The sequence below is a fragment of the Saimiri boliviensis genome, chromosome 2, assembly GCF_048565385.1.
Source record: "Saimiri boliviensis isolate mSaiBol1 chromosome 2, mSaiBol1.pri, whole genome shotgun sequence".
NCBI lineage: Eukaryota > Metazoa > Chordata > Mammalia > Primates > Cebidae > Saimiri > Saimiri boliviensis.
Genome location: NC_133450.1, coordinates 152,697,759 through 152,723,621, shown reverse-complemented (window position 1 = coordinate 152,723,621; position 25,863 = coordinate 152,697,759). Strand labels below are relative to the sequence as shown.

The following is a 25,863-nucleotide window of genomic DNA, read 5'->3' as shown; positions in this document are numbered from 1 at the left end:
CCATTCTTTTTTTTAATAAAAGCTTCACTGAGATATAATTTCAAATACTGTAACACTCATCCTTTTAAAGTGTACAATTCAGTGATTTTTTTTTTAGTATATTTATGGGATTGTACAATCATCACCACAGTAAATTTCAGAACATTTTTGTCACCCCAAGAAACACAATACCCATAAACAGTCACTCGCCGTTCCTTCCCGTGGTCCCATTCCCTGGCAATCAACAGTCTACTTTTCTGTCTCTGTGGATTTGCCTGTTCGGCACACTTAATACAAGAAATTGTACAATATGTGGTTTAGCTCCTTCCAGTTAGCATAATGTTTTCAGGCTTTTCCAATTCTGTAGCACATACCAGTATTTTATTCCTTTTGTTGACAAATAATATTTCATTATATGTCTAGACTATGATGTTTGTTTATTTATGTAATTGATGACATGTGAATGATTCAATTCTAATGTAATTCTGATCACAGTTCCAGACTCCAGTTTTTTTCCTCCTCTAGTCTTTAGTGCTTCTGCTGCCAGAATCACTTTTTTAGAACACCGCATTTCATCACACCACTCACCTCATAAAAATAAATCCTTCTCTCTGCCTATGAAATGCTACAGGAGCACATAGACACTGAATTTGAAGTTCTCTTCAGTTTGACTGCAGCAGGGATGTGAATGAGAAGATCTTGCCTCCCTCTGAGGGGACAGTTTGGGCCAGTGATGCTCAAATCTCATTTAAAGGACCTCTATTTGACCCACCTATGAAACAACCAACCATAACACCTGAAGAAATAGACCCAATGACAAAGGCAAAACCCAAAATTACATAAACAGTGACACAAGTACTATATAGCTCTACAATTTTATAGTTTACATTTCTTTTCATCTCTTAATTGTTAAAGGTTCTATTAGGCTTCTGGAGGGATAATGAGTTTTATAGTCAGACAGATCTAATTTGTAGTCTTGGCTTAGTTGCTTATTACTGACTTTCTTTAAATTGTCTCCTGAGATTTTAAGCAAATCATCATTTCTAAGCATAGAGTAGGAGTAATAATTTATACCTCAGAGCAGAGTTATGGCTTAAAAAATATGAACACTCAAATACTGTGCCCAGCCCATAATGGGCATTCACTAAATACCTGGACACTATTAAGATTGAACATATGGTTAAAATTTTCAATTATTTTTGACAAAACCAATCTAAGATTATAACTGTTTTGGTTGTTCTTTCACTGTTTTATAGCTTTGGTGATTTAATTTCAATATTGTCCTAGTGCTTTAACATTAGAGCCAATTTAAAGCAGAAATTAGATAATCAGTTAAAAGGCTTTATGTTCCATGTCTGCCATTACCCTTGGTGTAATCTGAAAGAATCAATGTTTCCTTTGGGAAATAGTCAATGATAATATCTTGTTTCATTACAATGAAGCTTTTCTGAAGTGGCCTAAGTGTTCTTTCTTAAACACTATACTGGGTTATGTTGAGGTTAATTCTTACAGGAACGTATCAGAGCTTGGCATTTGCCATTGTTATGGGTAGTAAAACTTGGTAACAGTTATTAAAGATATAACCCAAGATATTATTTTTTGCAATGGTTACAACATATTTTTTAAAGGTGTTGAATTGTACTTAATTATAATTGTTTTGGTTTCATATATCTGATCATAAAATTTAAATTGTTCTTTATGCTATGTATTTGTGCTTTAAAACAATTTTACATGTGTAGGAACTTTTTAGTTTCATAAACAACCATGAACTATATTCTTTTTTTGGGATTTGAAGTAATTATGAATGCAATAGCCATTTTTAAAATTGAAGCACTTGCTATTTAAGATAACAAATTAATCAATTGTTAAAAATTAACCTTTGATCATAATAATAATATATAAAAGATCAACTTTTGAAGATTACTTCTTTTTCCAGATTTCACTTATTTAATGTTATTTCTCTTTTCCCCCCACAGAGTTATACCTGTCAAGATGATTACTCCATAGTCCACAGAAAATGCCGTTCTCAGTTCACGGATCTAAATGGTTCTAAAAGATTTGGCATCAACACTTGGCATGATGAGAGTGGGATTTATGCTAATTCAGATGTAAAACGGAAACTCTATCCCTTGACTGGCGGTCCTATCTTGCCCATTTAAAAAATAATGTATGGAATCAGCATCTCTGACTAATGAAAGAAAGGATGTAGCAGCTGATGATTTTCTATCTTAATAAATGCAATGAAAGTGTTACTATAGTATACTCCTTTAAGCAGAGTTTTATATTGTGGACCAATGTTTATATCCTCATTTTCATGAACTACGCTGGTATTTTCCGAAGTTTAATGTGTGTCCTGCTGAGAGTATATTACACAACTCTAGATGGTATTTAGTGAGATTTTATTTCATGGATTATGTATTTCTTTTAATAATTATTAGAAAAAAACACAAAACTAGCACAATTAAGCTTATGATTGCTTAGGATGTGGCTAATTATAAAAATGTAAGCCAACTTAAATTCCACTTAAGACAGATTTTAAGTGAATAAATACATAAGTGGTATTCAGGTTGAAATAAAACTTAAATGGACAAAGTTTAGGCAACACTGGCCTTATAATAATGTTAAGTATGTATGTGGTTTTTTTTCTTTTGAGGGGGGAATCGGTATCTATAAATTTTTATTTATCTATGGTAACTAGTTTCATTGTGGATATTTCATTTTGCATGATATTTTCCATTATTCAAGTTAAGACCTTTCGAATATATGGATAGCAGAGGTGCAGATCAAAACGCTAGTTTGATTTGGAAGAAATCAGCAGTTGTTTTGACTTACCCTCACATTTTACAAATGAGTAAACAGAGGTCCATGGAGGTTTAGTAGGTGGCTGTATTAGTCAACTGGGGCTACCGTAACAAAATATCATAGACCGTGTGGCTTAAACAACAAAGATAGTAGTCTGCAAGCCAGGAAAAGAGCCCTCACTGTAAATGAAACCCTGCCAGAACCTTGATCTTGGACTTTTCAGCCTCCAAAATCATGCAGAAATAAATTTCTGTAAAATAGGAATGTGAGTCAAAACAATTGCTAAGATTATTACCTTCTTGCCCTGTTCTTGCCTGTTGGGAGGGTGATGGGGACGGGAGACCTCTTTCTCTTCCTCTTCTTATAAGGCTACAGTTTTATTTAATTAGATCTCCATTCTTATGTTCTCACTTAACCTTAATCACCTCCTAAAGATCCTATCTTCAGATAGCTACATTGGGGATAAAGGCTTTGGAGTTATAGGAGTAGCAGATTTGGATGGATCTTTGAAGTGCATTTGAAAACTTACTTTTTCTGAGGATGGATTTAATTATTTGGTCAACTTGGGCTTCATTTACTTATTTTTCTTTAAAAAATAAATTTATGAACTAGCATTTCTTGATAAATGCTAATTGAACACTACCTCTAATGCTTGTTTCTCAAGATAGAAGAAAGACTATAAGCTTTTTGATGGGAGAAATGATAATTAATTTAAAAAATGTGATATACCAGGTGAGCTTGTGCCAGAAGAAGTTTACTATAATTTCCTGCTGCTTTAAAATATGTGTCCATATGCACACAAATATGTATATTACATATGCACAAATATGTATATTAGACATACATTAAGTATGATCTAATCTGTATGAGTGTTATTTCATTGTATAGTACTTATTACAATAGGTATCAACCTAAGATTATCTTTCCTTCCACAATCTATACATTCAGGTTTAATCATTCCTAACACTAACATATCTTGGATGAAGAGCTATTTGAAGTATGCAAACCTGGATGTCAAGCTACTCATCATTTAATAATTTCTTTTTGTGGAGAAAAAGTTTTAACGGCCACATCATTACCTTTGAACACTGCCTGGTGCCTAGAAAATAAAATAAGATTCACTTACTTTAGCAGAAATTTTCTACTGTCACGATGACTAATGTGACATTTTGTATAAATGACTGGGTCTGCTATCAGCGATCACCTTAGAAATCAGTTTGGGTTTGGGTTAGAAGGAGAATGAAGTAAGAGATTATATTTAAACTAGTCAAGGTAAATGATGCATTGAAATGAAGGTTGCAGTGGGATTTTCTGCATGACAAGCATTAAGTTGCCTTCAGGAAGGGAATTAGTGAATGTTGATGAATAATGAATTCTATGTTATTCCAACAACTTGATATTTTAGGTAAAAGTATTTTATATTGACGTAAGCACTTCAATGGTTCATCTCACAGAGTCAAAGACCATTTCAAACAAGACAAGCTGAAATTCAGATTTAATCACTGGATAATGTCCTCTGTGGGAAGTGACCACACTGTCTCCTGACTGGTCCACATGTATGTGTCATAGAACCTCATCTGAGACCCTAAAATCACACTATATCTTTCGTGTTTATAAAGTTAATAAGATCTGTATCTACATAAATATCTCATTCAAATGAAACCTCAAAATTACACCCGAGACCCCCAAATCACACTGTAACTTTCATGTTTATAAAGTTAGTGAGATCCATATCTACATCAATACTGTATCTCATTCAAACATACACAGCATCCCTTTTTCGGTCTTTATGCATTGCTGTGTCAGAACCATTGGTGTGAGCCCACCACGGCAGGGTGCAGACTGCTGGGAGAATGAGAGAATGTTGGGCAGATCTTAAGTAGATATATCAAAGTGGGGCTCTCTGAGTTAAGTTGGGCCTATATATAAGTTTTATATGGTCTGCACAGTGTGTTTAAAAATTATTTTTAAAAAATAGAACCAAGCTTTATTAATTAGGACATTTTATTTTAAAAATCAGGATTTCTATTCCCTCAAAAACCTGGCACATCTGGCACCACTTGGCCACATTTTCATGCAGTAACAATCAGCAGAGGTATGAGGGAGGGCAGGCTCTCTTTAGATGGACTCTAAGTTCACCATTCTGCTGCAGTTTCCACCTGGTAACTTCACTCATCTGTGGAGGCATTGTGACCCTCTCCCTAGGGAGAGATGGGACAATATGAAACAGTAGGTTGTATGGTAGGGGGAAGGAGTGGTAGAAAAGCGGCCAACTGGCAGCTCGGGTGACTGGGGTTAGGATGAGGAAGGCAGAGGCTGAATCCTGCTAGTGGGGATATAGCACATCTGGTTGAATTCAAGTCAGAATCAAGATCCCAGCCTAGATAGAACATAGAGATGGGAAGTGGGTCAAGGATTTTATAAATATAGAATAGCGAAACCTCAGCCCAACGGATTTATATTAGGAATGCATTTGAAATGAGGCAAGAAGTGAGGGTACCAGGCCCAACCCCTAGAATATGACACTGGCAGTTCAAGTCAAGAGGCAGAGACCAGCCAACTCAGTGGTTTGTTTATAAAGGATAGTCACTCCATGGATACCAGTGCTCCAGAGGTGCAGAAAAATTTTGGATTTGTGAAAATGCTAAGAAGAAATGGTAACGTCGTTCTGGGGGACATAGAATGTAGGTGGTGGGCTGGAAGAGGCCATGGAGGTGCCTGGTACAGCCACCGCCAAGAATAGTGCAGCAGGAAAATTCTTTCTTAAAGATGTACAGATCAGAAGCTAACTTTATTTCAGAGAAAGCAGCAGGGAGGTTTGCAGATAGCTGGAAGCTCACTCCAAATAGCAGAAAACAAGCATGAGGCAACCACTTCAAACCAAAGTGGAAAATCCAAGCAAAATCTACAGTAAATTATTCTTCCAAATATTAAGATCATAACTTTAAAAAAAAGTTTAACAGTTTTATTGAGATATGATTCACATACTGTAAAATTCACCCCATTAAAGCATATAATTCAATGGTTCTTTATATAGTCACAGAATTCTGCTGTTATCACCACAATTTTAGAACATTTTTATCACTCCTGAAAGAAACCCATATCCACTGGTGGTCATTCCCCATTCTCTCCCAATTCCTACAGTCCTAAGCAACCAAGAATCTACTTTCTGTCTCTGCAAATTTACTTATTTGGATTTTTTTCTGTAAGTAGAATCTTAAAATATGTGGTCTTTTGTGACTGGTTTCTTTCAGTTTCCATAGTGTTTTCAAGGTTTATGTTGTAGCATATGTCAACACTTCATTACTTTTTGGATGAATAATATTCTGTTGTATAGATATACCATGATTTATCCATTCATTAGTTGAAGGATATTTGGGTTGTTTCCACCTATGAACATTCATGGATGAGTTTTTGCATGCATCTCTCTTGGACATTGTTATGGTTAATATTGAGTGTCAACTTGATTGGATTGAAGGATGCAAAGTATTGTTCCTGGGTGTGTCTGTGAGGGTGCTGCCAAAGGAGTCAGTGGACTGGGAGAGGCAGACTCACCCTCAATCTGAGTGGACACCATCTAGTCAGCTGCTAGCATAGCCAGAATAAAAGGCAGAGGAACGTGGAAGTCTCAACTGACTTAGTCTTCTGGCTTACATCTTTCTCCAGTGCTGGATGTTTCCTGCCCTTGGACATCAGACTCCAAGTCCTTCAGCTTTGGGATCCTCAGATCTTTGACCACAGACTGAGGCTGCACTGTTGCCTTCCCTACTTTTGAGGTTTTGGGATTCAAACTGGCTTCCTTGCTCCTCAGCTTGCAGACAGCCTATTGTGGGACTTCACCTTGTGACTGTGTGAGTCAATTCTAATTGATAAATTCCACTTTATATATACATCTATCATATGTCTATCCTATTAGTTCTGTCCCTGTAGAGAACCCCAATACAGACATCTACCTAGGAGTGGAATTGGTGTGTCATATGGTAACTCTATGTTTAAACTTTTGAAGAACTACCAAGCTATTTTCTAAAGTAGCTGCACCATTTTGCATTTCTACCAGCAATGCATGAAGGTTACAATTTTTCCATATCCTTGCCAATATTTGTTATTTTTCATTGTTTTGATTGAAACCAGCTTGTCAAATGACCATTTCACATGAGTTCTTGGAGAGTGGAGACTATACCTGCTCATCTGGGGGTTACCGAGTGTCTAATATACAATGAATACTCAGAAATGCTGATGGGTTGGAATAATTATGTTTGTCATAATCGTATATTGATAAGAGTGAATGCTTGGGTAATTGATAAAAATGTAATCTGTATGATTGGAATGACCTAGTTTAAAAATATTCTGATATTTAACATGTTTGTCCTACTAAGGGGTTCAATGGTAATCTTGTGAAATTGGAGGAGTTGGCAAAATTGGCCTAAGAAAATTTTATGCCCTATATGGAAAACCTGAGTTTGTCAGAGCATCTGTAGAACTGACTAAAATCCTTCTTAAAGAAATGATTGCTGGCTAACCAGAGCACCAATCAGAACAAACCCTGCATATTCAAATACTAAAGATCCTGAGAAATTCTGTAGAACAGAAAGCAGTGAAGCTCTATTTAATCCAGCATTTTCCAGGCTCGTTTCATCATAGAATCATTTTTTTTCAGGAGATATCTATAAATATATCCTGAGATATTAGTATTTCATGGAAAACATTAGGGAAAACATTGATCTAAGCAATTTCTAAATAAGATGAAGGACAAAATTAATATTTGTTTAGTGGCTACTAAGTACCACATACGGAGGTGAAGTAGATTTTACAAAACCCCAGTTCTACGAATAAGGAAAAAAATTCTAAATATCTCATTTGGTAAACAGATTTAGACAGAAACCCAACTTCATGATGGTGAAATAAAGTATAGGTTAACCTTAACAGTTATAATGATTGGCATATTCTGTACTCTTTTCCTTATCTGTCTAAACAAAGAAGAATGGCTAACTTCTTCTGTTTTAAATTCTCAGAGCTACTTATGTTACATTTCCCTGAAAGGGTTTTCATTAAGTTCCAATAGAACTTATGGTCTATAGTTTCACCCATCATTTTAATGTAGGCAGAATTGAGTATTTGTAGGTTATAATTATTTTATTCTGCAGGGTAGGAGCAGGCCAAAGGCTTAATACAAGACCTTTTACCATAACAATTAACGTGTTGAATTCACATAGATGCCTAATAAGTGTCCCTTTTTGAGAATAAGATTCTATGCAATAGTTTCTTAAGCTCAAGAACCATCAGGAAAAATTTGCGTTTTTATGTAATGTAAATGTAATTAAAATTAATTTAAGTCTATGAGATAGGTAGACTCACTAAGTAGGAAAACAAATAGAATGGCATAACCTGAAGCAAAGTTTAGAATGATTTGGAAGAGGAGAAATTTACATTGTAATTGGAAAATGAGGAGAGATAAAGAATGAATTAAAATGAGAGTATTTTTCAATATTGTATTCTTTGAATGCATTTGATTAACATTTTTATTAAAAATTTATTCAAATAGATTTAATTCAGGAAGTATATTGACAAGATAGTTGATATGACACTGATCATTAACGAGGTGACCAGGCCATTTTTCTGAAACCCAATAATTGATCACAGAAAAGCTCTTAGTCATTACTTTAAAAAAGACTGCACAGCATATATAGTGGCTTTTTAAAAGTTAACGTACATCAAACAAAGAAATATTTCTAAAAACCCAAGCAATATTGAAATCTGAAACATTTTTCCGTTGAAGTCAACTGAAGAGAATAACATCGGGAAACTAAAAAGTAAAAAGCATTTCTTTTCAAGATGCCTCTTCTATAAATCGTTTAAAGTCCAGCAGAGTGTACAAAAAGCTCTTTTATAAAGCAGGAAGGTAGAAAAAAAAAAAGCTTGTTGGCATTTCTGGTTTTTATTGAATAACTGCAAGAAAGTGGCTATGAAGGAAGAGAAAAAACTCAAGGAAATGGGTAAGTGAAAAACACAAGACAATCAAAGAAAATGAAGTGAGTGTGGAGGCAGATTTAATGCCTCGCACTTCAGAGAAATCAGGTGGGGAAAATTATCTTGTGAGATAGCCAAACAGATGGCATACTAAAGAATCTTGTGTTTCTCTGAAGACCGGCTTACCTTAATTGAAGTTCTGGGGTAGGGGGAGAAGTTTTTCTGAGTAGAGAATGAGAAGATTTTTCTCCCCTTCTCAAATGCTGCTAAGAGAAAGTAGAGGTGGTGATTATTCATGGAAAAATATCAGTGATGAAATTTGTTTACATTTATAGGGTTTTAGAACTAAACAGTAGAAAATGTGTATTGGCTACTCAGCTTGAGGTGACTCTTGACTCAATTGAAGTGTTTGTGGCACCAGGGCTGCTTGTAGAAATGATTGATTCTATGGTGCAGCCAGGAATATACACGATGAGCCTAGAGCATCTTGTGCTCCCAGAGAGTAAACACACACACACAACACACACACACACACACACACACACACACACAGAGAATATGATGAAGATATGTCAAAGGGACACAAGAGTCAATTGAAAGCCTCAAAAGGCCTATACCGATGTAAATAAATAATTGAATAAATAGATAAATGGGGAGAATAGACACATCTTCCATGCATAAGAATTCCGAACAATTTATGTAAATACTCCATCCTTGGAAAAGGATGGAGCTCCACTTAACTCTCAATTTGTTAAGTATGGGCTGTACATAGCGACTTTCTTCCAAAGAATGTTGTATAAAAATGGGAGAATAAGATTATTATCCTGGAAGTTCCTGATAAACACTACCTTAGCCAGGTGATCAAGGTCAACATCAACAATAATCAGCCATATTGCTAGTATGTGCCCTTGACATGGTGTGATGAGAATGGCACTTTACCTCTGTGGTCTTCTCTAAAACCTATAGTTACCTATCTAGTCATGAGAAAAACTTCGGATAAATTCCAGGTGAAGGACATTCTACAAAATATGTAACTAATCTTCCTTAAAACTTTCAAGGTCATTAAAAACAAAGTCTGAGAAACTGCCACAGCCTAGAGGAGCCTGAGGACACGCGATGAATAAATGTAATGTGACACCTTGCATGGGGTACTGGGACAGAAAAAGGAAATTACGTAAAAACTAAGAACATGTGAAAAAAGTATGGACTTTAGTTAATAGTGATGTGTCAATATCAGTTCTTTAATTGTGACAAATGTGCCAAACTAATGCTAATAATAGGGTGATATGGTTTGAACCTGTCTCACCACCAAATCTCTCCTTGAATTGTCATCCCCAGTGTTGGAGGAGGAGCCTGGTGGGAGGTGATTGGATGATGGGGCTGTTTCTCATGAATGGTTTGGCACCATCCCATTGCTGCTGTTGCCGTGATACTGAGTGACTGAGTTCTCACGAGATCTTGTTGTTCGAGAGCGTGTGGCGTCTCCCCACCCCTTCTGCCTCCTGCTCCGCCATGTAAGGTGCCAGCTTCCCTTTCGACTTCTGCCATGAATTTACATTTCCTGAGGCCTCCCAGAAACCAGACAGATGCCACTGTGCTTCCTGAGCAGCCTGCAGAACTGTGAGCCAGTTAAATTTCTTTTCTTTGTAAATTACCCAGTTGCACGCATTTCTTTAGAGCAGTGCAGCAACCTACTAATACCTAGAGAAAACTGGGTGAGAGGTATATGGAAACGTACTATCTTCATAACTGTTCAGGAAATCTCAAACCATTCTAAAATTGAAAGTGTATTTAGACATTAAAAAATATTTGTGATAAATGGTGGCACCTGAAGATTTTGGCTGAGAAATTGTTAGAAAGATGTGATATCTGATATTGATAGCCCAGCCTTGTGATGTGAAACTTGTTTTTCCATAAGTTAATCCACTTGCCTGAAATACCTTGTTTTTGACATGGTGAATATACTTCTATATAATTTCAGCAATATTAGCAGTTTTTTTTTTTTTTTTTTTTTTTTTTTTGGAGACAGAGCCTCACTCTGTCGCCCAGGCTGGAGTGCAGTGGCATGATCTCGGCTCACTGCAACCTTCGCCTCCTTGCAAGCTTTGCCTCCCGGGTTCAAGCGATTCTCCTGTCTCAGCCTCCTGAGTAGCTGGGACTACAGGCGCATGCCACCACACTCAGCTAATTTTTGTATTTTTAGTACAGACGGGGTTTCACCATGTTGGCTAGGATGGTTTTGATATCTTGACCTTAGGCGATCCATTCGCCTCAGCCTCTGGAAGTACTGGGATTAAAGGTGTGAGCCACTGCACCTGGCCAACATTAGCAGTTATAAACAAAAAAGTCTGGTAGGAAAAAGTCAAGTGGTAATTGGAGTTCACAGGTGCAAAAAATACTATGTGATTTCATTTACTAAAAGTTCAAAGCATATAATTAAGGCAAAACTAATCTAGACTGGGAAGAAGAGTTCCGTTTGGAATATGTTAACTCTGGAACATCCAGGTGGGGATGTCTAGTAGGTAGTTATGTATAACAGGAATGAAGCCCAGTAGGATAATCTGGAGCTGTGAGAGTTCTCTTGGTAGATAAATAGGGAGGCCCGATTTTACAGTGAGAAGATCATTGTGGACAAGGTTGTGTTAAATCAAGTGCTGAAGAGTTGGAGCTGTAAGAGAGTAGCTCAAGTGCTTCACTATCCGTGGGTCCAACTCTGTAAGAAGGAAAGCCGAGTCAACTCTGGGTATGTAGAGTGGCCAGAGGGCTATAGGTCCTAGTGAGGTGGGATTATGAGATTCAGAGAAGAGAGGAAGTGAGAAAACCAGGAGGATGTGAGCCAGCATGTAAATAAAGTTTAAGCTTTCAGGTTGGGCCAGTTCTGACTTACAAATAGAATGAGACACATAAATTCCATGAAGACATGAGCATTCTGCTTTCGTATCCTCAGTAGGTAGGATAGAGTATGACATATGTTAGATAATAAATATTTGATAAGTGAATGAATGAATGAACGATGTATTGCTGAAGTACACCGAAGAGAAAGTTAATAAAATGGATGAGGTCAAGGAAGTCTTTTGAAATTTTTAGAAAACGTCAGTAGGTGACTTTGATTTGTGATTAGGAATACATATCTCATATCTTTCCTTATGGAAAAGCAAATTAATAGGTATATTCAGGAGATTTATATTGCCTGGCATATGATCATATTCAGAAACCATCTTTTGCTATTTCCTCCTTTAGAGAAAATGGATTTACATAATATTTAAATATGTATATTCTAATTAACATTCTATTTTGAGAATTTTACCAGACTACCACTTGAAAATGTTTGACGTGAGATTGTATAATATCACCTACCATGTAGTCTAGCTAAATGTTTAACTTGAATACGTTGAGCTGTTCTTCCAGTTTATAGGAAACACAAAGGCTATAAGAGTAAACTAAATAGCACCACAAGGAGACAACCAGATAGATGGAGAAGATGGGACATTTTGTAGGACAGTTGGCCAGCTTATTTAACAACTCAGTGAGGTTTAGAAGGTCAAAAAAGAATTCCGATAGGTTAAAAGAGGAAGCTGGATTGCATTGTTGTTTAGACCAAGCAATTGTAAAAGAATTCTGTGACTATTGAAGTTATTAGATTATGGACTGGATATGAGAAAAATGAAAATTTATTGATGTGGAAAGATGTCAATCATCAGTGAGTAAAGCAGAATATAAAACATGTGCAATAGAATTTTGACAAAGATCATTTATGCTTATAAATGTATAAAAATGATCTGAAAGGAAATATAAGCTTTTAAAGGGCTACTGTCTGGCTTGTGGGAACATAATATTTTTATTTTCTTATTGTTTATCTGTATTTTCTAGCTCTCACAATGCCTTTGTTTCTTTGAAATATTTTTTTGTTTAAAAAACTGAAAAGAAACCAGAAATGGCATTTAGAAAGAATACATTTATTCTAAGCACTACAACAGAATGAAATAACTCCCTGTTTTAGTTTGCTAGGGTTTAAATAACAGAAATTTGTCTCACAGTTCTGGAGGCCAGAAATTTGAGATCCAGCTGTCAGCAGCTTTTTCTGCTGAGGCTGTGAGGAAGACTCTGTTCCATGCCTCTCTCCAAGCTTTTGGTGGTCTGTGGCATCACCCCGATCTCTGCCTTCCTCTTCACATGGTGTTCTTGCTGTGCATGTATCTGTGCCCAAATTCCCCCTTGTTATAAAGACACCAGTCACATTGGATTAGGGATCCATCCCACTTCCATATGAACTTGTCTTAACTACTTACATCTCTAAGACCTTATTTCCAAATAAAGTCACATTTTGAGGCATTGGGGGTTAGGACTTGAACATATGACTTTTAGGGGGGACACAGGAGACACAATTTAGCTCATAAACTATTCCCAAGAGATGAGTCCTCATTATTTAAAAGTGTATAAACTTTCCTATACAACGGAATAAGGCCTACAGTCCATAAGCTGTCTTCTCCCTCTCATAATCAACCCAAAATGCTTTTTGTTTTTATTTTTTTATTTTTGAGACAGGGGTCTTGCTCATTGCCTAGGCTGGATTGCAGGGGTGTGATACCAGCTCACTGCAACTGTAACCTCCATCTCCTGGGATCAAACGATCCTCCCACCTAAACCTCCCTAGTAGCTGGGACCACAGGCATGTGCCACTATGCCCAGCTAATTTTTGTATTTTTAATAGAGACGGGGTTTCACACTTCTGGCCAGGCAATTCTCGAACTCCTGGCCTGAGGTGATCTGCCTTGGCATACCAAAGTCCTGGGGTTACAAGCATAAGCCACCATGCCCAGCCATAATTTTGTATTTTTTGTAGAGATGGAATTCCGCCATCTTGCCCAGGATGGTCTCAAACCAAAATGCTATTCTTTTTTTTTTTTTTTTGAGACGGAGTTTCGCTCTTGTTGCCCAGGCTGGAGTGCAATGGCGCGATCTCGGCTCACCGCAACCTCCGCCTCCTGGGTTCAGGCAATTCTCCTGCCTCAGCCTCCTGAGTAGCTGGGATGACAGGCACGTGCCACCATGCCCAGCTAATTTTTTGTATTTTTAGTAGAGACGGGGTTTCACCATGTTGACCAGGATGGTCTCGATCTCTCGACCTCGTGATCCACCCGCCTCGGCCTCCCAAAGTGCTGGGATTACAGGCTTGAGCCACCGCGCCCGGCTCCAAAATGCTATTCTTAATGGATTTTTCTCTTGACTTGTAAGCAGTGCACAATGAAGAACTAATAAAAATAGCCCCACCTTAAGAAATAACTAAGCTGTAGTAACACCTTCAGATATCTGTATTTTTATTTGAATTTGAACTCAGATACTACCTACAGTCTAAAAAAATTGATAAAACTCCTACCACTTCTGATGAATAGAGAAGGGCAAAAAAAATTTATTACTGAGAAAAATCCTTTGGAGAATTAGAGTTGGTCTCATAAACAGTTTTTACTAATGTAAGACCCAGAAATGAGGATTCCTTATCAAAATACAAGTTTTCTCTTTCTAGATCCTGCGAACAGTGCCATGGAATAAACTGGTCTGGTTAATGTTTAAATCTGGCTCCCTCTACTGGCAGATACGAGTTTTTCTCCTTTCCTTTTAACTGGAGGTCCAAAAAGCATGCAATGTACAGGATAGGGGCTCACAGCTCAAGAGTTTCCATTTTTCACTACATATATAAACATTGCCTCATTGACTGACTTGCAGTTTGTAGTAAGGAAAAATGTGTAAATCTCCCTGTTGATAAGTCAGCTACCACATCCCTGCTACCTTCTGCTTCAGAGATAAGGTTGAACTCAGCCCTTAAGACAAGTAAGAACATGACCTTGACATTCAGTCTTCCCCATGTTGGGACATAAACTGCTGATCTGAACTTAGGCTTTCAGAGCTAGAAAAAAAATCCCTAGAGATCCTACAACCCAATTCTTGATTTTCCTGATGAGAAAATATAGGTGCAGAGAGGGGAAGTGATTTCCTAAAATTATGCAATTCTGAGATCGTCAATGTTAATATAATCACAAATTGCATGTGATATACTTCTGTAACATTTTATAGCATTTACAGCATCAACTCAAGGTAATAAATATTTCTAGATTGCCTACTGCATCTCAGACATTAAGAGATATACAAAGATGTGTGAGATGTGATCTTTGCTCTTCTAAGAGCATATTGTTAAATTGATGAACAGTTAATACAAGTGCTGCCAGGTCTGCAAGTCCAAATGGCCATTTAAATGATGTTTCCCACATTAATTAGTACTGATTCTTGACAGATGATTGATCATTTCTTTGCACAGCCAAAATCATCTTGATTAGGTCTTGGCACTGATACAGCTGCTTTGGGGTGGGATTGTTTTTCTGAACTGGAAATTGGCGACTTTGAATGGAATTGGGGAGTGATACGTGTGTTGGGGTAGAGTGTCAAATTTTTGTTTTTATTCCTCATGTTTTAAATGAGTTCGGATCATCCCTGGTGATTTAAAGTTGCTTTTGAATGGAAATGTCAGAATCTTCATATATTCAATTTGTTACCAGAAAACACATCTGAGTATCTGGTTCTATTTGTTGGTCAAGCTGTCCCAGCCTTAAGCCCATCTTGCAATGCTAAGATGCCCACTCAAATCTTTTGTAATCAATTCAGTGCATCATTTTTATCTCTCCACAGTAGTAACATAATCTTTATACACCTGTATGAGAATACAGACCCTCACCTACGAATTAACTAGTAATGGGATGGGGGAGAGACAGAGAGATACCCTAAAGCAGGTGTCCCCAAACTTTTTACACAGGGGGCCAGTTCACTGTCCCTCAGACCGTTGGAGGGCCGCCACATACTGTGCTCCTCTCACTGACCACCAGTGAAAGAGGTGCCCCTTCCTGAAGTGCGGCAGAGGGCCGGATAAATGGCCTCGGGGGGCCGCATGCGGGCCCGAGGGCCGTAGTTTGGAGACGCCTGCCCTAATGCCATTGTGACTTTATTGTTTGAGCCACTGTATGTTTCTTCTGTTGCCCCAAGAAACAATATTATTATTCATATGGAGGCAGTACATTGTAGTGATTTCCAGAGCCTCAAACTCCAGCTCTGCTGTTTGCCAGCTGTGTCACCTTGAGAAAGTTACTTCTTTGTGCCTCACATACCTCATAGGTAGTTGTGATAATTAATGAATTAACATACATGAAGCATTTAGAACAGATTCTAGTACATAATAAGCATGTATATGACTTCATTGACATTGATTTTTACATGCAAGGAAAACTAATATGGTGTTTATAAATTTTAAGAAAGGTCTCAAAAGGCGATTTATAAAATGGGAGCCAACTAGATTAATACTGGCTCTGGATGCAGATGTATGCAGAGTTTTTCTCTGGGGAAAGTGAGCCTCTTGAGCAACCACAGCCACCAGGGTGAGAAATCTTAGTTCTAACCCAATGAAATCAATGCTGGGATCCCCTACTGTTCTCATATATTCTGCTTAGAAGATATGAAAGTGTTATGGAAATGATTTTAAGTACATCAAGAGAGAAAAAAGAATCCTAGTGTTGAAAGTCAAAGAATATATATTTGAGCACACTACATTTCTCTTCCTCCTGAAACATATTTAGAAATCATAGCCTTTTTTATTTAAAATTCATTGGTGATCCTTGGGTTTTAGCATCAAACTGAGGACTAAGCTCTGATTTTTTATCTTGCCTAAATTCCTGCCCAAGGGGTTTAGGCAGTCATGCCCTACAAACCATAAATTCTCATCAGATGGGTTTTATTTACCCCTATATATTGTGACTTACTTTTCAGTCTGACTCTGGCATAACATTATAAGACAAGGAGGAAATATTTAACCCCACAATATATTTCCTTGCCACACCTTGAAATTTCCCTGCAAAGTCTCTTGTGGGAAAAATCCACATTCTCTAGAGAATCCCCTTCCCCCTTTGTTTTCCTCCCTTTCTTTCCAGATCCAGAAAATAACTAAGAACTAGGCATCCTTTTAGGTCCAATAAGAAACATTTTACAGCTTGCTCTCTCTCTGAAGTCTGCTATCTGAGAGATTCCTCTGCACAATTAAACTTGGTTCCCACAATCCTTTACCTTTACCTGAACATTCCTTTCCATTAATCCCAGATCTTCAGATAAACTCAGCCAATTGTTAACCAGAAAATATTTAAATTTACCTGTAGCCTGGAAGTCTCCCACCCCGCCCTCCAACTTTGAGTTGTCCCGCCTTTCTGAGCCAGACATTTGTAGTTCTGAAATGTATTTGAGTGATGGCTCATCACTTTCTAAAATACATAAAACCAAGCTGTATCCTAACCATCTTGGGCATATGTTCTCAGGACCTTTTGAGGGCTGTGTCACAGGCCATGGTCACTCATATTTGGCTCAGAATAAATCTCTTCAAATATTTTACAGAGTTTGACTCTTCTTGTTAAGAAAAGGAGCAATTGCAACAAAAGAATTCTATGTTCTTAATATTCATGATTAAGAAGCTGCTCTGCTCAGCACCTCTCTGAAGATTTTATTATATAATACGAAATACCTTCCAGAGCTGAGAATCATTCTGAGCTTCAGCATTACCTCATTTTCATCAAGATAGATGTAAACGTGATTATTGCAAATGACTAGAACTTTTCCAAGCATTTAGCTTTTAAAACTCAGATGAGACTTGATTCAACTGTTTTCCCATTTTATATCACCAAAGTCTCTTACTCTGCATAGCTCAGAAGTCAAGCTGAGCTTGAATTAAAATCCAGTTTTCCAGGCTGTTTCTGAAAGATAAAAATACTAATTGGTTTACAGCTTCTTCAAAGCTTGTATCTCTCAGGTTGAGTTTCTGAGGTTTAATCACATATGTTACTGTATAGTGTCTATCCTATTACTGACAAACCCAAACCTTCTATGAGCTGTTTTCTCTTAGTGCCTGTGCTCTCACCACAGCAAATCAGCATTTCACCACAAACATCTTGTTATTAGTTGGAGATCCCATACTATGCCACTAGTTGCTGCAAATCCGTTTGGCACTAATGACATACACACCATAGCCATTCTGCTGTAAGTTAGCAATGAATAAATCCATTAAAATTAAGGGTTGCTGGATTTCCTGCATAACCGCGTGAGGAGCTTTGCCAGCCTGCTTCTCAGAGAAACTGGTAAAAATTATTAAAAGCAATCTAACTCAAAGCCTCTGGAAATGGTTCTAAAGGCAAACAGCAAATGAAGAAATATCTATTCAAGAAAACCTACAAAAAGTTGATAAGAAATGTGAGTGTCTGTGGTATTTGAACCAAGGCTACTCTCTCCTTCCCCTTTTCCAGCTTAATGCGGCATGAAGTTCACATCATGTTGCTGTAGTCAAGGAGATGGAGATCGCTCTCCCTTTAGCTCCCAGGGCAGGAGGTCTTTCTTCTCAGGAAGAACAGGGCTTCAGCATTTCTCATCTTGTCTCCAGCTCGCAGTTGCTGAGCTTAAGTAGTGAGTGAGTTCAGTCAGAATGGGGGCTCCCTTCCTCCTATGACCCACTGATGAAGTGGAGACTGTACCTTGGACAGGTACATTAAAAGCATTGGGACCCACCTTGCTGCAGTTCACAAGGTGATGGTTCCATGCCAGTAAAAACAAGCTCAGGCTATGTCATTTGCCCTCCACCAAGTACTCAGATCCTAGAGCACAGCTGTCACTCAGAAAGCAACTTATCTTTGTCTTCAGCCCCAGCTTCAGAAACCTGGTTAGAGGTTTGGCCGGGGGAAAGAAGCAAGCTACAAAAGGAGTAGCTCTCAGTCTCTTCCTAAGGGAACTGACTTCATTTGCAGCACACTGTGGAGAAGCACAAGCCAAACGGCACTCTCAAGAGTGGAGACTCTGGTGAAAGGCACTTGGGAGGCAAATCTGTGGCCTTAATGAAGATAGAGCCTAGACTGGGTTTCCTAGGAGAGAACCAGAAAGAACCAGAATAAGACAGCTAGAAGGAGTCCTCACAGGGTGAAAACAAGTATCAAGCATTGACCACAGAAATCATTCCTTTAAAGGGGCCACAATTTGGGTGTATTAGTCTGTAAAGCTATTTATGCCACCAGGGTACTTTTTAAAACAACAAAGCAGTCAGCAATTAGTTATTGAATTAGTGGATTTCAATAACTTGCTGTGTCAGGGAAAGAAAAAGAATCCTACCAATACCATTGTCATCCCAGGGTTACTGTAGCCATCCCCGAAGCCATGCCTCCCTGAGGAGCAACATCAGAGGCTTAACAATTGTGTGTTCATATAAAACTTCACTAAAATAACCCAGCTGGTTAAAAAAAAAGTGCAATCAATAGCCCAGGAGAGGGAAGTCTAGTGTTCAGAATCACTACAGTTTATGACATAATTTGGATGATTGTCCCCTCTAAATCTTATGTTAAAACTTGATCCCCAATGTGGTTGGAGTTTTGGCCTAGTGGGAGGTGTTTGGGTGATGGGGTTAGAATCCTCATGAATGGTGTGATGCCTTTCTCTTTGTAATGAGTGAGTTCTCATTCTGTTAGTTCATTTAAGAACTGATAGTTGAAAAGAGACATACTCTTCTCTCTTACCTTCTCCTTTCTCACATGTGACATGCCTTCTTCCCTTCCTGAGACCCTCACCAGAAGTATATGCTGGTGCTATGCTTCTGATACAGGCTGCAGAACAGTGAGCCAAATAAACCTCTTTTCTTTATAAATTACCCACCACAGGTATTCCTTTATAGTAATGCAAATAGACTAATACAATATATTATCTAAAATGTCCCATTTTAAAAAAAAAATTATGCAAAGGAACAGGAAGGTATGACCGATACACAAGAAAAAAGCAGGTAACACGGACTGCCTATTAGAGTAACCAGATGTCATATTTAACAGGAAAATATTTCAAAATAGCCACCAAAAACATGTTCATAGAACTTAACAAAAGCGTGATTAAAGAAGTAAAGGAAGGTATGATGACACTGTTGTATCAGGTAGAGATTATTAAAAATTGTAAAAAACGTCCAAGGGGTGAGTGTGGTGGTTCATGCTTTTAATCCCAGCACTTTGGGAAGACAAGGCAGAAGGAGTGCTTGAAATTAGGAGTTCAGTATCAGCCTGGGCAGCATAGTAAACCCCATTTCTACAAAAGGCTGCAGTGAGTTATGATCACACCACTACATTCAAGCCTAGGCAACAAAGTGAGAATACATCTCTTAAAAATAAAATGAACCAAATGAAAATTCTCGAATTTAATAGTTCGGTGATTGAAATAAAAAATTCAGCAATCTAGGGGCTCAGCAGTAGATTTGAACTGGCAGAAGAATTTTCAAATTTGAAGATAGAGCAGTAAAGATTAAGCAAGCTGAAGAACAGAGGGGAAAAAATGATACAAATTAACAGAGCCTTAGATAAATATGAGATACCATTAAATGTACCAATATATGCATAATGGGAATGTTGTAGAGGAGAGGGAGAAGAGAGGAAAAACATTGAAATAAATAATGGCTGGAAACCTCCCAATTTTATTGAAAAACAATAACCTATATAGCCAGGAAGTTCAATGAACAAGTAGGATAAACACAAAGAAATACATAAACAGATAAACTGAAGATGATAAAAGTCAAAGACAAGGAAAAAACCTTGAAAGCAGCAAAAGGACAATGCATTCCTTGTAAACAATAAGATTAACACTCAATGTGTCAGTCAAAACAATGGCGATCAGAAGACAGTGGAATGGTATATGCAAAGTGCTCAAGGGAAAACAAAACCCTTGTTAACCAATAAACGTATACCTCAAAACTATTTTTTAAAAGTGAAGGAGAAATACAGACTTTCAAAGATTAAAAAAATTGAATTTGTTGCCAGCATACCTGCCTTACAAAAAATGCGAAAGGAAGTTGTTCAGGCAGAAAGCAAGCGACCCCAGATGGTAATTAGAATAGAAAAACAAAGAGTAGCAGTAAAGCTAATTATGGAGGTACAAAAAACAGTACAAATACATATTTTGTCCCTTTGTTACCTGAATTGCATAAGTAATATGTAAATAATGTATTATTGAACCTATAACATATAGAAATGTAATATAGGTGTAATGTATTTGCTAAGAACAGCACAAGGAGATGAGTGGGATCAAAGCTGTATTGGCCAAGAAAATGAGTATAGATGGTAAAGTAATTATAATACCAAATTTTTTTTGGTCTGTAACACTATTAGATGTAGTATGTATAATAATAATACTACAAAAGGGGAAAAAGTAAATAGAGCTGTGTATCAGTAAAGTTTTCATGTAATCACTTTAATTAGGCTGGCTTAATTTTGAAGGCAATTTTTGGTAAGATATATATGGTAAACCCTAGAGTAACTATTAAAATAAAACATTCAAAATAGTAAAAAAAATTAAATAAATTAAAATGCTATATTAGAAAATATCCACTTCATGCAATACAATTTAGTAAACAATGAAGAGAAGAACAAAAAAGGCATAGGACATATAGAAGTGTATTAGGGTTCTCCAGAGAGACAGGACCAATAGTATGTAGATGTAGTTATGGATATAGATAGATAGACAGAGATACAGCAAAATGAGAGAGTATTTATTAGGGGAACTGACTCAAACAGTTATGGAGCCTGAGGCTGTGTGCAAGCTGGAGACCCTGGCATGTTAGTAGCATGGCTCAGTTCAGTTCCCAAAGCCTTGGAACCAGGGAAGCTCGTGGCTCAGTTCTCAATCTGAGTCAAAGGTCCAAAAACGTGGGATGGTGGGGAGTGGGATGCTGACGTAAGTTTTGGAGTTCCAAGACTGAAGAGTCTGGGATTCTGATGTCCAAAGACAGGAGGAGAAAGTGTGTCCCAGCTCCAGCTCCAAATTCACCTTTCATATTTTTGTTCTGTGGGGGCTGCCAGCTGATTGGATGTCTGCCGCATTGAGGGTGGATCTTTTCCACCTGCCCACTCAGATTCACATGCCGGTCTCAGACACACCTCAAAATAAAACTTTACAATCTCTCTAGCTATTCTTTAATTCAGTAAAGTTGAAACCTAAAATTAACCATCACAGAAAGCAAAAGGTAAAATGGCAGACATAAATCCAACTACAGTCATGCATTGCTTAACAATATTCTAAGAAATTCTAAGAAATTTGTTATTAGGTGATACATTGTGCAAATGTCATAAAGTGTATTCACACAAACCTAGATGGCTACTACACACTAGGCTATATATGGCATAGCCTATTGTTATTAGGCTACAAACCTGTACAACATGTTACTATACTGAATACTGTAGGGTGTTGTAACACGATATGAGCATTTGTGTATCTAACGACAACAGTTTGCAGGACTGCAAGTTACTTTGGATAAGTCACTGTGTGAAAGGTAGTGAATGTGAAGGCTGAGGACATTACTATTCAGTACTGTAGACTTTATCAACTCTGTATACTTAGGCTACTAACTTAAAAAATTATTTTAAAATTTTCTTTAATAATAAACTTAGTTTGCTGTAACATTTTTAGTTTATAAATTTTGAAACTCTAACTTTTTGACTCTTCTATAGTAACACTTAGCTTATAACACATGTTGTATAGTTGTGCAAAATTATTTTCTTTCTTTATATGCTTACTCTAGAAGAATTTTTCCACTAAACTTTTTTTAACTTTTAAAACATTTCTGTTAAACATGAAGACTCAAACATACATGTTAGCCTAGGCCTACATGGAGTCAAGATTGTCAATGTCACTGTCTTCCACCTCCACATCTTGTGCCACTGGAAGGTCTTCAGGGGCAAAAACAGGATGGAGCTGCCATCTCCTATGATGATAATGCCTTCTAATCCTGAAAGACCTCTTGAGGCTCTTGTTGAGAAGATGTCATTCTTTTCAGGAATATGGCCATGCCATGATCATTTGCTTGGTTTGTTTCGTTTTTCATCATAGATTTGCTTGTAAGCAGATAATGCACTCTGAACATTTCACTTTATTAATGAAAACCGTTCAGTGTTGGGGTTCATGTTTTCAGTTTTTTAAGGAGCTTATTGGAGTCTGCAAAAGCTTCTGTTAAAGCCTTCACTATAAATTTTTTGAAGGTTCTTCTTTTACTTCTGCAATTATCTTTTGGCTAGCTTTTTCTTTAGCTATCTTTTCCTCTTGCAGTTCCAACAACTTCTCGTTAGTAAATTCCTCATGAATCATCTCTAGGAGCTCTTCAATACCATCCTCACACACATTCAGGTTCCAGTGTTTGTCATCTCAACCACAACCTTGTTGATTTTTGTAACATCCTCATCCTTTGCAAATTCTTTAATATTATGGATGAATCTTTTAAATGTCTTCTTCCAGATTCCATTTATATACTTCTTGGTGACATCACCCTAAACCAAAGCAAGGTTCTTAATGCAGTCATAAACATTGTTATTCTTCCAGAATTGTATCAGTGTCTTCTTCAGTTAAAGCAATAGCCTGGGCAAAGGTTTTTCTCAGGTAGAAGGCCTTAAAAGCTGCAATACTTTCTCATTTCTTTGATTGGATCAAAAGAGGTGGTGTTTGTAGGGAGAAACACTACTTTGATATTGGAATAAAGATCACCAATAAGAGGAGGATGGGCAAGAGTATTATGAACTGTAAATTTTTGAAAGTTGTGTTATTTTTCAGATGGTACTTTTCCATTTTGCTGGCATAGCAATTCAAGATGGCATCTTAGAAAATGAACTGGGTCATCTGTGACTTCTTATTGCTCCTGTAGTACACTGGCAGTGTGTGCATTTAATATGCTTGGAGGCCCTGGAGCTCTCAGTATGACATATCACAAAGAGTTTCAATTTGTAGCCTGCAACATTGCCCCCAAACAACACTATGATCCTGTTCTTAAAAGGTTTGGACTGGCAATGGGTCTCCTTATAAATGAAAGTCTTTTCAGATGTTTGTGTGCAGAATAGGGAGATTTCATCCATATCAAAGATTTGCTATGGCAAGTAATTTTCCTCTGCAATCAACTTATCCCAAAAATTCTTCAGCTGCCTTCATATCAGCACTCAAAGAGTGACCACTCACTTTCACATTACATAATGAATAATAATTCTTGAGTCATTTAAACTCCTGAGCTAGCAGTAAATTCAATGTCATAGTCAAGTCCAGTCTTATCTTTCAACATCGCAAACAAACTTTTTGCTTTGGTTGCAATCATCATGGTGCTGAGAGGAATATTCTGTGTCTGATCTTCAGTCTAAGACTTTAGAAGTTTCCTTATATCTGATACAGGCTCATCTCAAATTTTTGTTAGTCTTGTTGGCTTTGATGAAGCAAATCATTTAACAGCCTTTAACATTTTGTCCTTGTTCTTCAGAATCTTAGCTACAGATTCTGGAATGGGACATGCCTGATTGGTGATCACTGATTTTCTACCTTCATATTCCTTAATCATTTTTAATTTTGTTTCCAGGTCAATCATTTGGTATGGCTTCTTAATGGAAACACTACTCATGATTTTTGTATACCTAGGAGTCATAATGAACAAAACAACACAAGACTAAGTCAAGCACAAGGGAAAAGGGTACAAGCAAAAGGTAAGGTAAACACGAGATGGATAAGATGGCTGCTAGCATGACATGGCATACTGTTTTACAGTAAACTATGTTTTATACGTAGAAATACACTCTAAAGATTAAAAAGTATAGGATAGCCAGGCATAGTGGCTCACACCTGTAATCCCAGCACTTTGGGAGGCTGAGGTGGGTAGATCACCTGAGACCAGGAGTTCAAGACCAGCCAGGCCAACTTCGTGAAACCTTATCTCTACTAAAAATACAAAAAATTAGCTAGGCATGGTGGCAGGCACCTGTAATCCCAGCTACTTGGGAGGCTGAGGCAGGAGAATTGCTCGAGCCTGGAAGGCAGAGGTTGCAGTGAGCTAAGATCACACCATGGCACTCCAGCTTGGGCAAGAGCCAAAAAAAATTGTATAGTACCCAGTAACATAGTCATTTATTATTATCAAGTATTATGGATTGTACATAATTGTGTATGTTATACTTTTATATTACTGGTATCACAGTAGTTTACTCCAGCATCACCAAAAACACATAAGGAATGCCTTGTGCAGTGATATTACAGTGGCTATGATGTCAGTGGGTGTTAGGATTTTTTTTTTTTTTAGCTCCATTATAATCTTGTGGGACAACTGTCATGTATGTTGTCTGTCATTGACCAAAATGTCATTGTACAGCACATGATTGTGTATCAATAATGGCATTAAATGTGGATAAATGAAACAATTGAATCAAAAGGCAGAGATTGGTAGACTATATAAAAAATATGATCCGGCCGGGCGCGGTGGCTCAAGCCTGTAATCCCAGCACTTTGGGAGGCCGAGGCGGGTGGATCACAAGGTCAAGAGATCGAGACCATCCCGGTCAACATGGTGAAACCCCGTCTCTACTAAAAATACAAAAAAAGTAGCTGGGCATGGTGGCATATGCCTGTGATCCAAGCTACTCAGGAGGCTGAGGCAGGAGAATTGCCTGAACCCAGGAGGCGGAGGTTGCGGTGAGCCGAGATCGCGCCATTGCACTCTAGCCTGGATAACAAGAGTGAAACTCCGTCTCAAAAAAAAAAAAAAAAAAAAAAAATATGATCCAACTATAAACTGCCTACAGGAGACACACTAGACTTAGAGATACAAATACATTAAAAGTAAAAGGATGAAAAAATATGTATCATGCAAATAGCAACCACAAAAAAGTTGGAATGACTATATTAATATTAGACAAAATAGACATTAAAACAAAGTGTTGCTAGAGATAAACAGGGATATTTTAGAAAGAAAAATAATCCACTGTGAAGATTTAACTACTATAAACATATATGTACCTAATAGAGTACCAAAATATATGAAGCAAAAAAAATGAGGATGGAGAAATAGACCAACAATACGAGTTGAAAACTTTAATACTCAAATTTCAATAATGTACAGAACTGTAGGACATTGGTCAGAGTGGTGGGAAAAATTATAGGAAAAGCACAAACCTTCGTGGAAGGCTGAGAGGTTTTGCAAAAACTTTGGGAAAGAATTATGGCTGAAGGCAGACTAATCCTCTTAACCTTGAGCTAATGGCAGAGGGCATATAACAAGGG

The 25,863-nt window shown here is 37.4% G+C and overlaps 2 protein-coding genes across 7 annotated transcripts in view; both read left to right on the top strand.

Annotated features, from left to right (window-relative positions):
• The window catches only part of CFAP95 (cilia and flagella associated protein 95), a 96,242-nt gene extending 87,190 nt beyond the window's left edge, over nt 1-9,052 (top strand). For 3 of the 4 annotated variants that reach the window (XM_074394702.1, XM_039461426.2, XM_003935633.3), the window contains one exon: nt 1,956-9,052. In XM_074394702.1, the coding sequence (XP_074250803.1) occupies nt 1,956-2,138 (183 nt within the window). In that variant the 3' untranslated portion in view covers nt 2,139-9,052. The remainder of the gene's footprint in view (nt 1-1,955) is intronic. The other variant, XM_039461425.2, reaches the window with a different exon arrangement.
• Nucleotides 9,053-10,142: 1,090 nt separating this feature from the next.
• Nucleotides 10,143-25,863, top strand: part of MAMDC2 (MAM domain containing 2) — a 304,045-nt gene continuing 288,324 nt past the window's right edge. Inside the window, exon 1 of one of the 3 annotated variants that reach the window (XM_074394698.1) lies at nt 10,143-10,368. The gene's annotated coding sequence lies outside the window, so the exon portion shown is untranslated. Of the gene's footprint in view, nt 10,369-22,242; nt 24,297-25,863 lie in introns of those variants that run through there. The other 2 variants (XM_074394699.1, XM_074394696.1) reach the window with 2 other exon arrangements.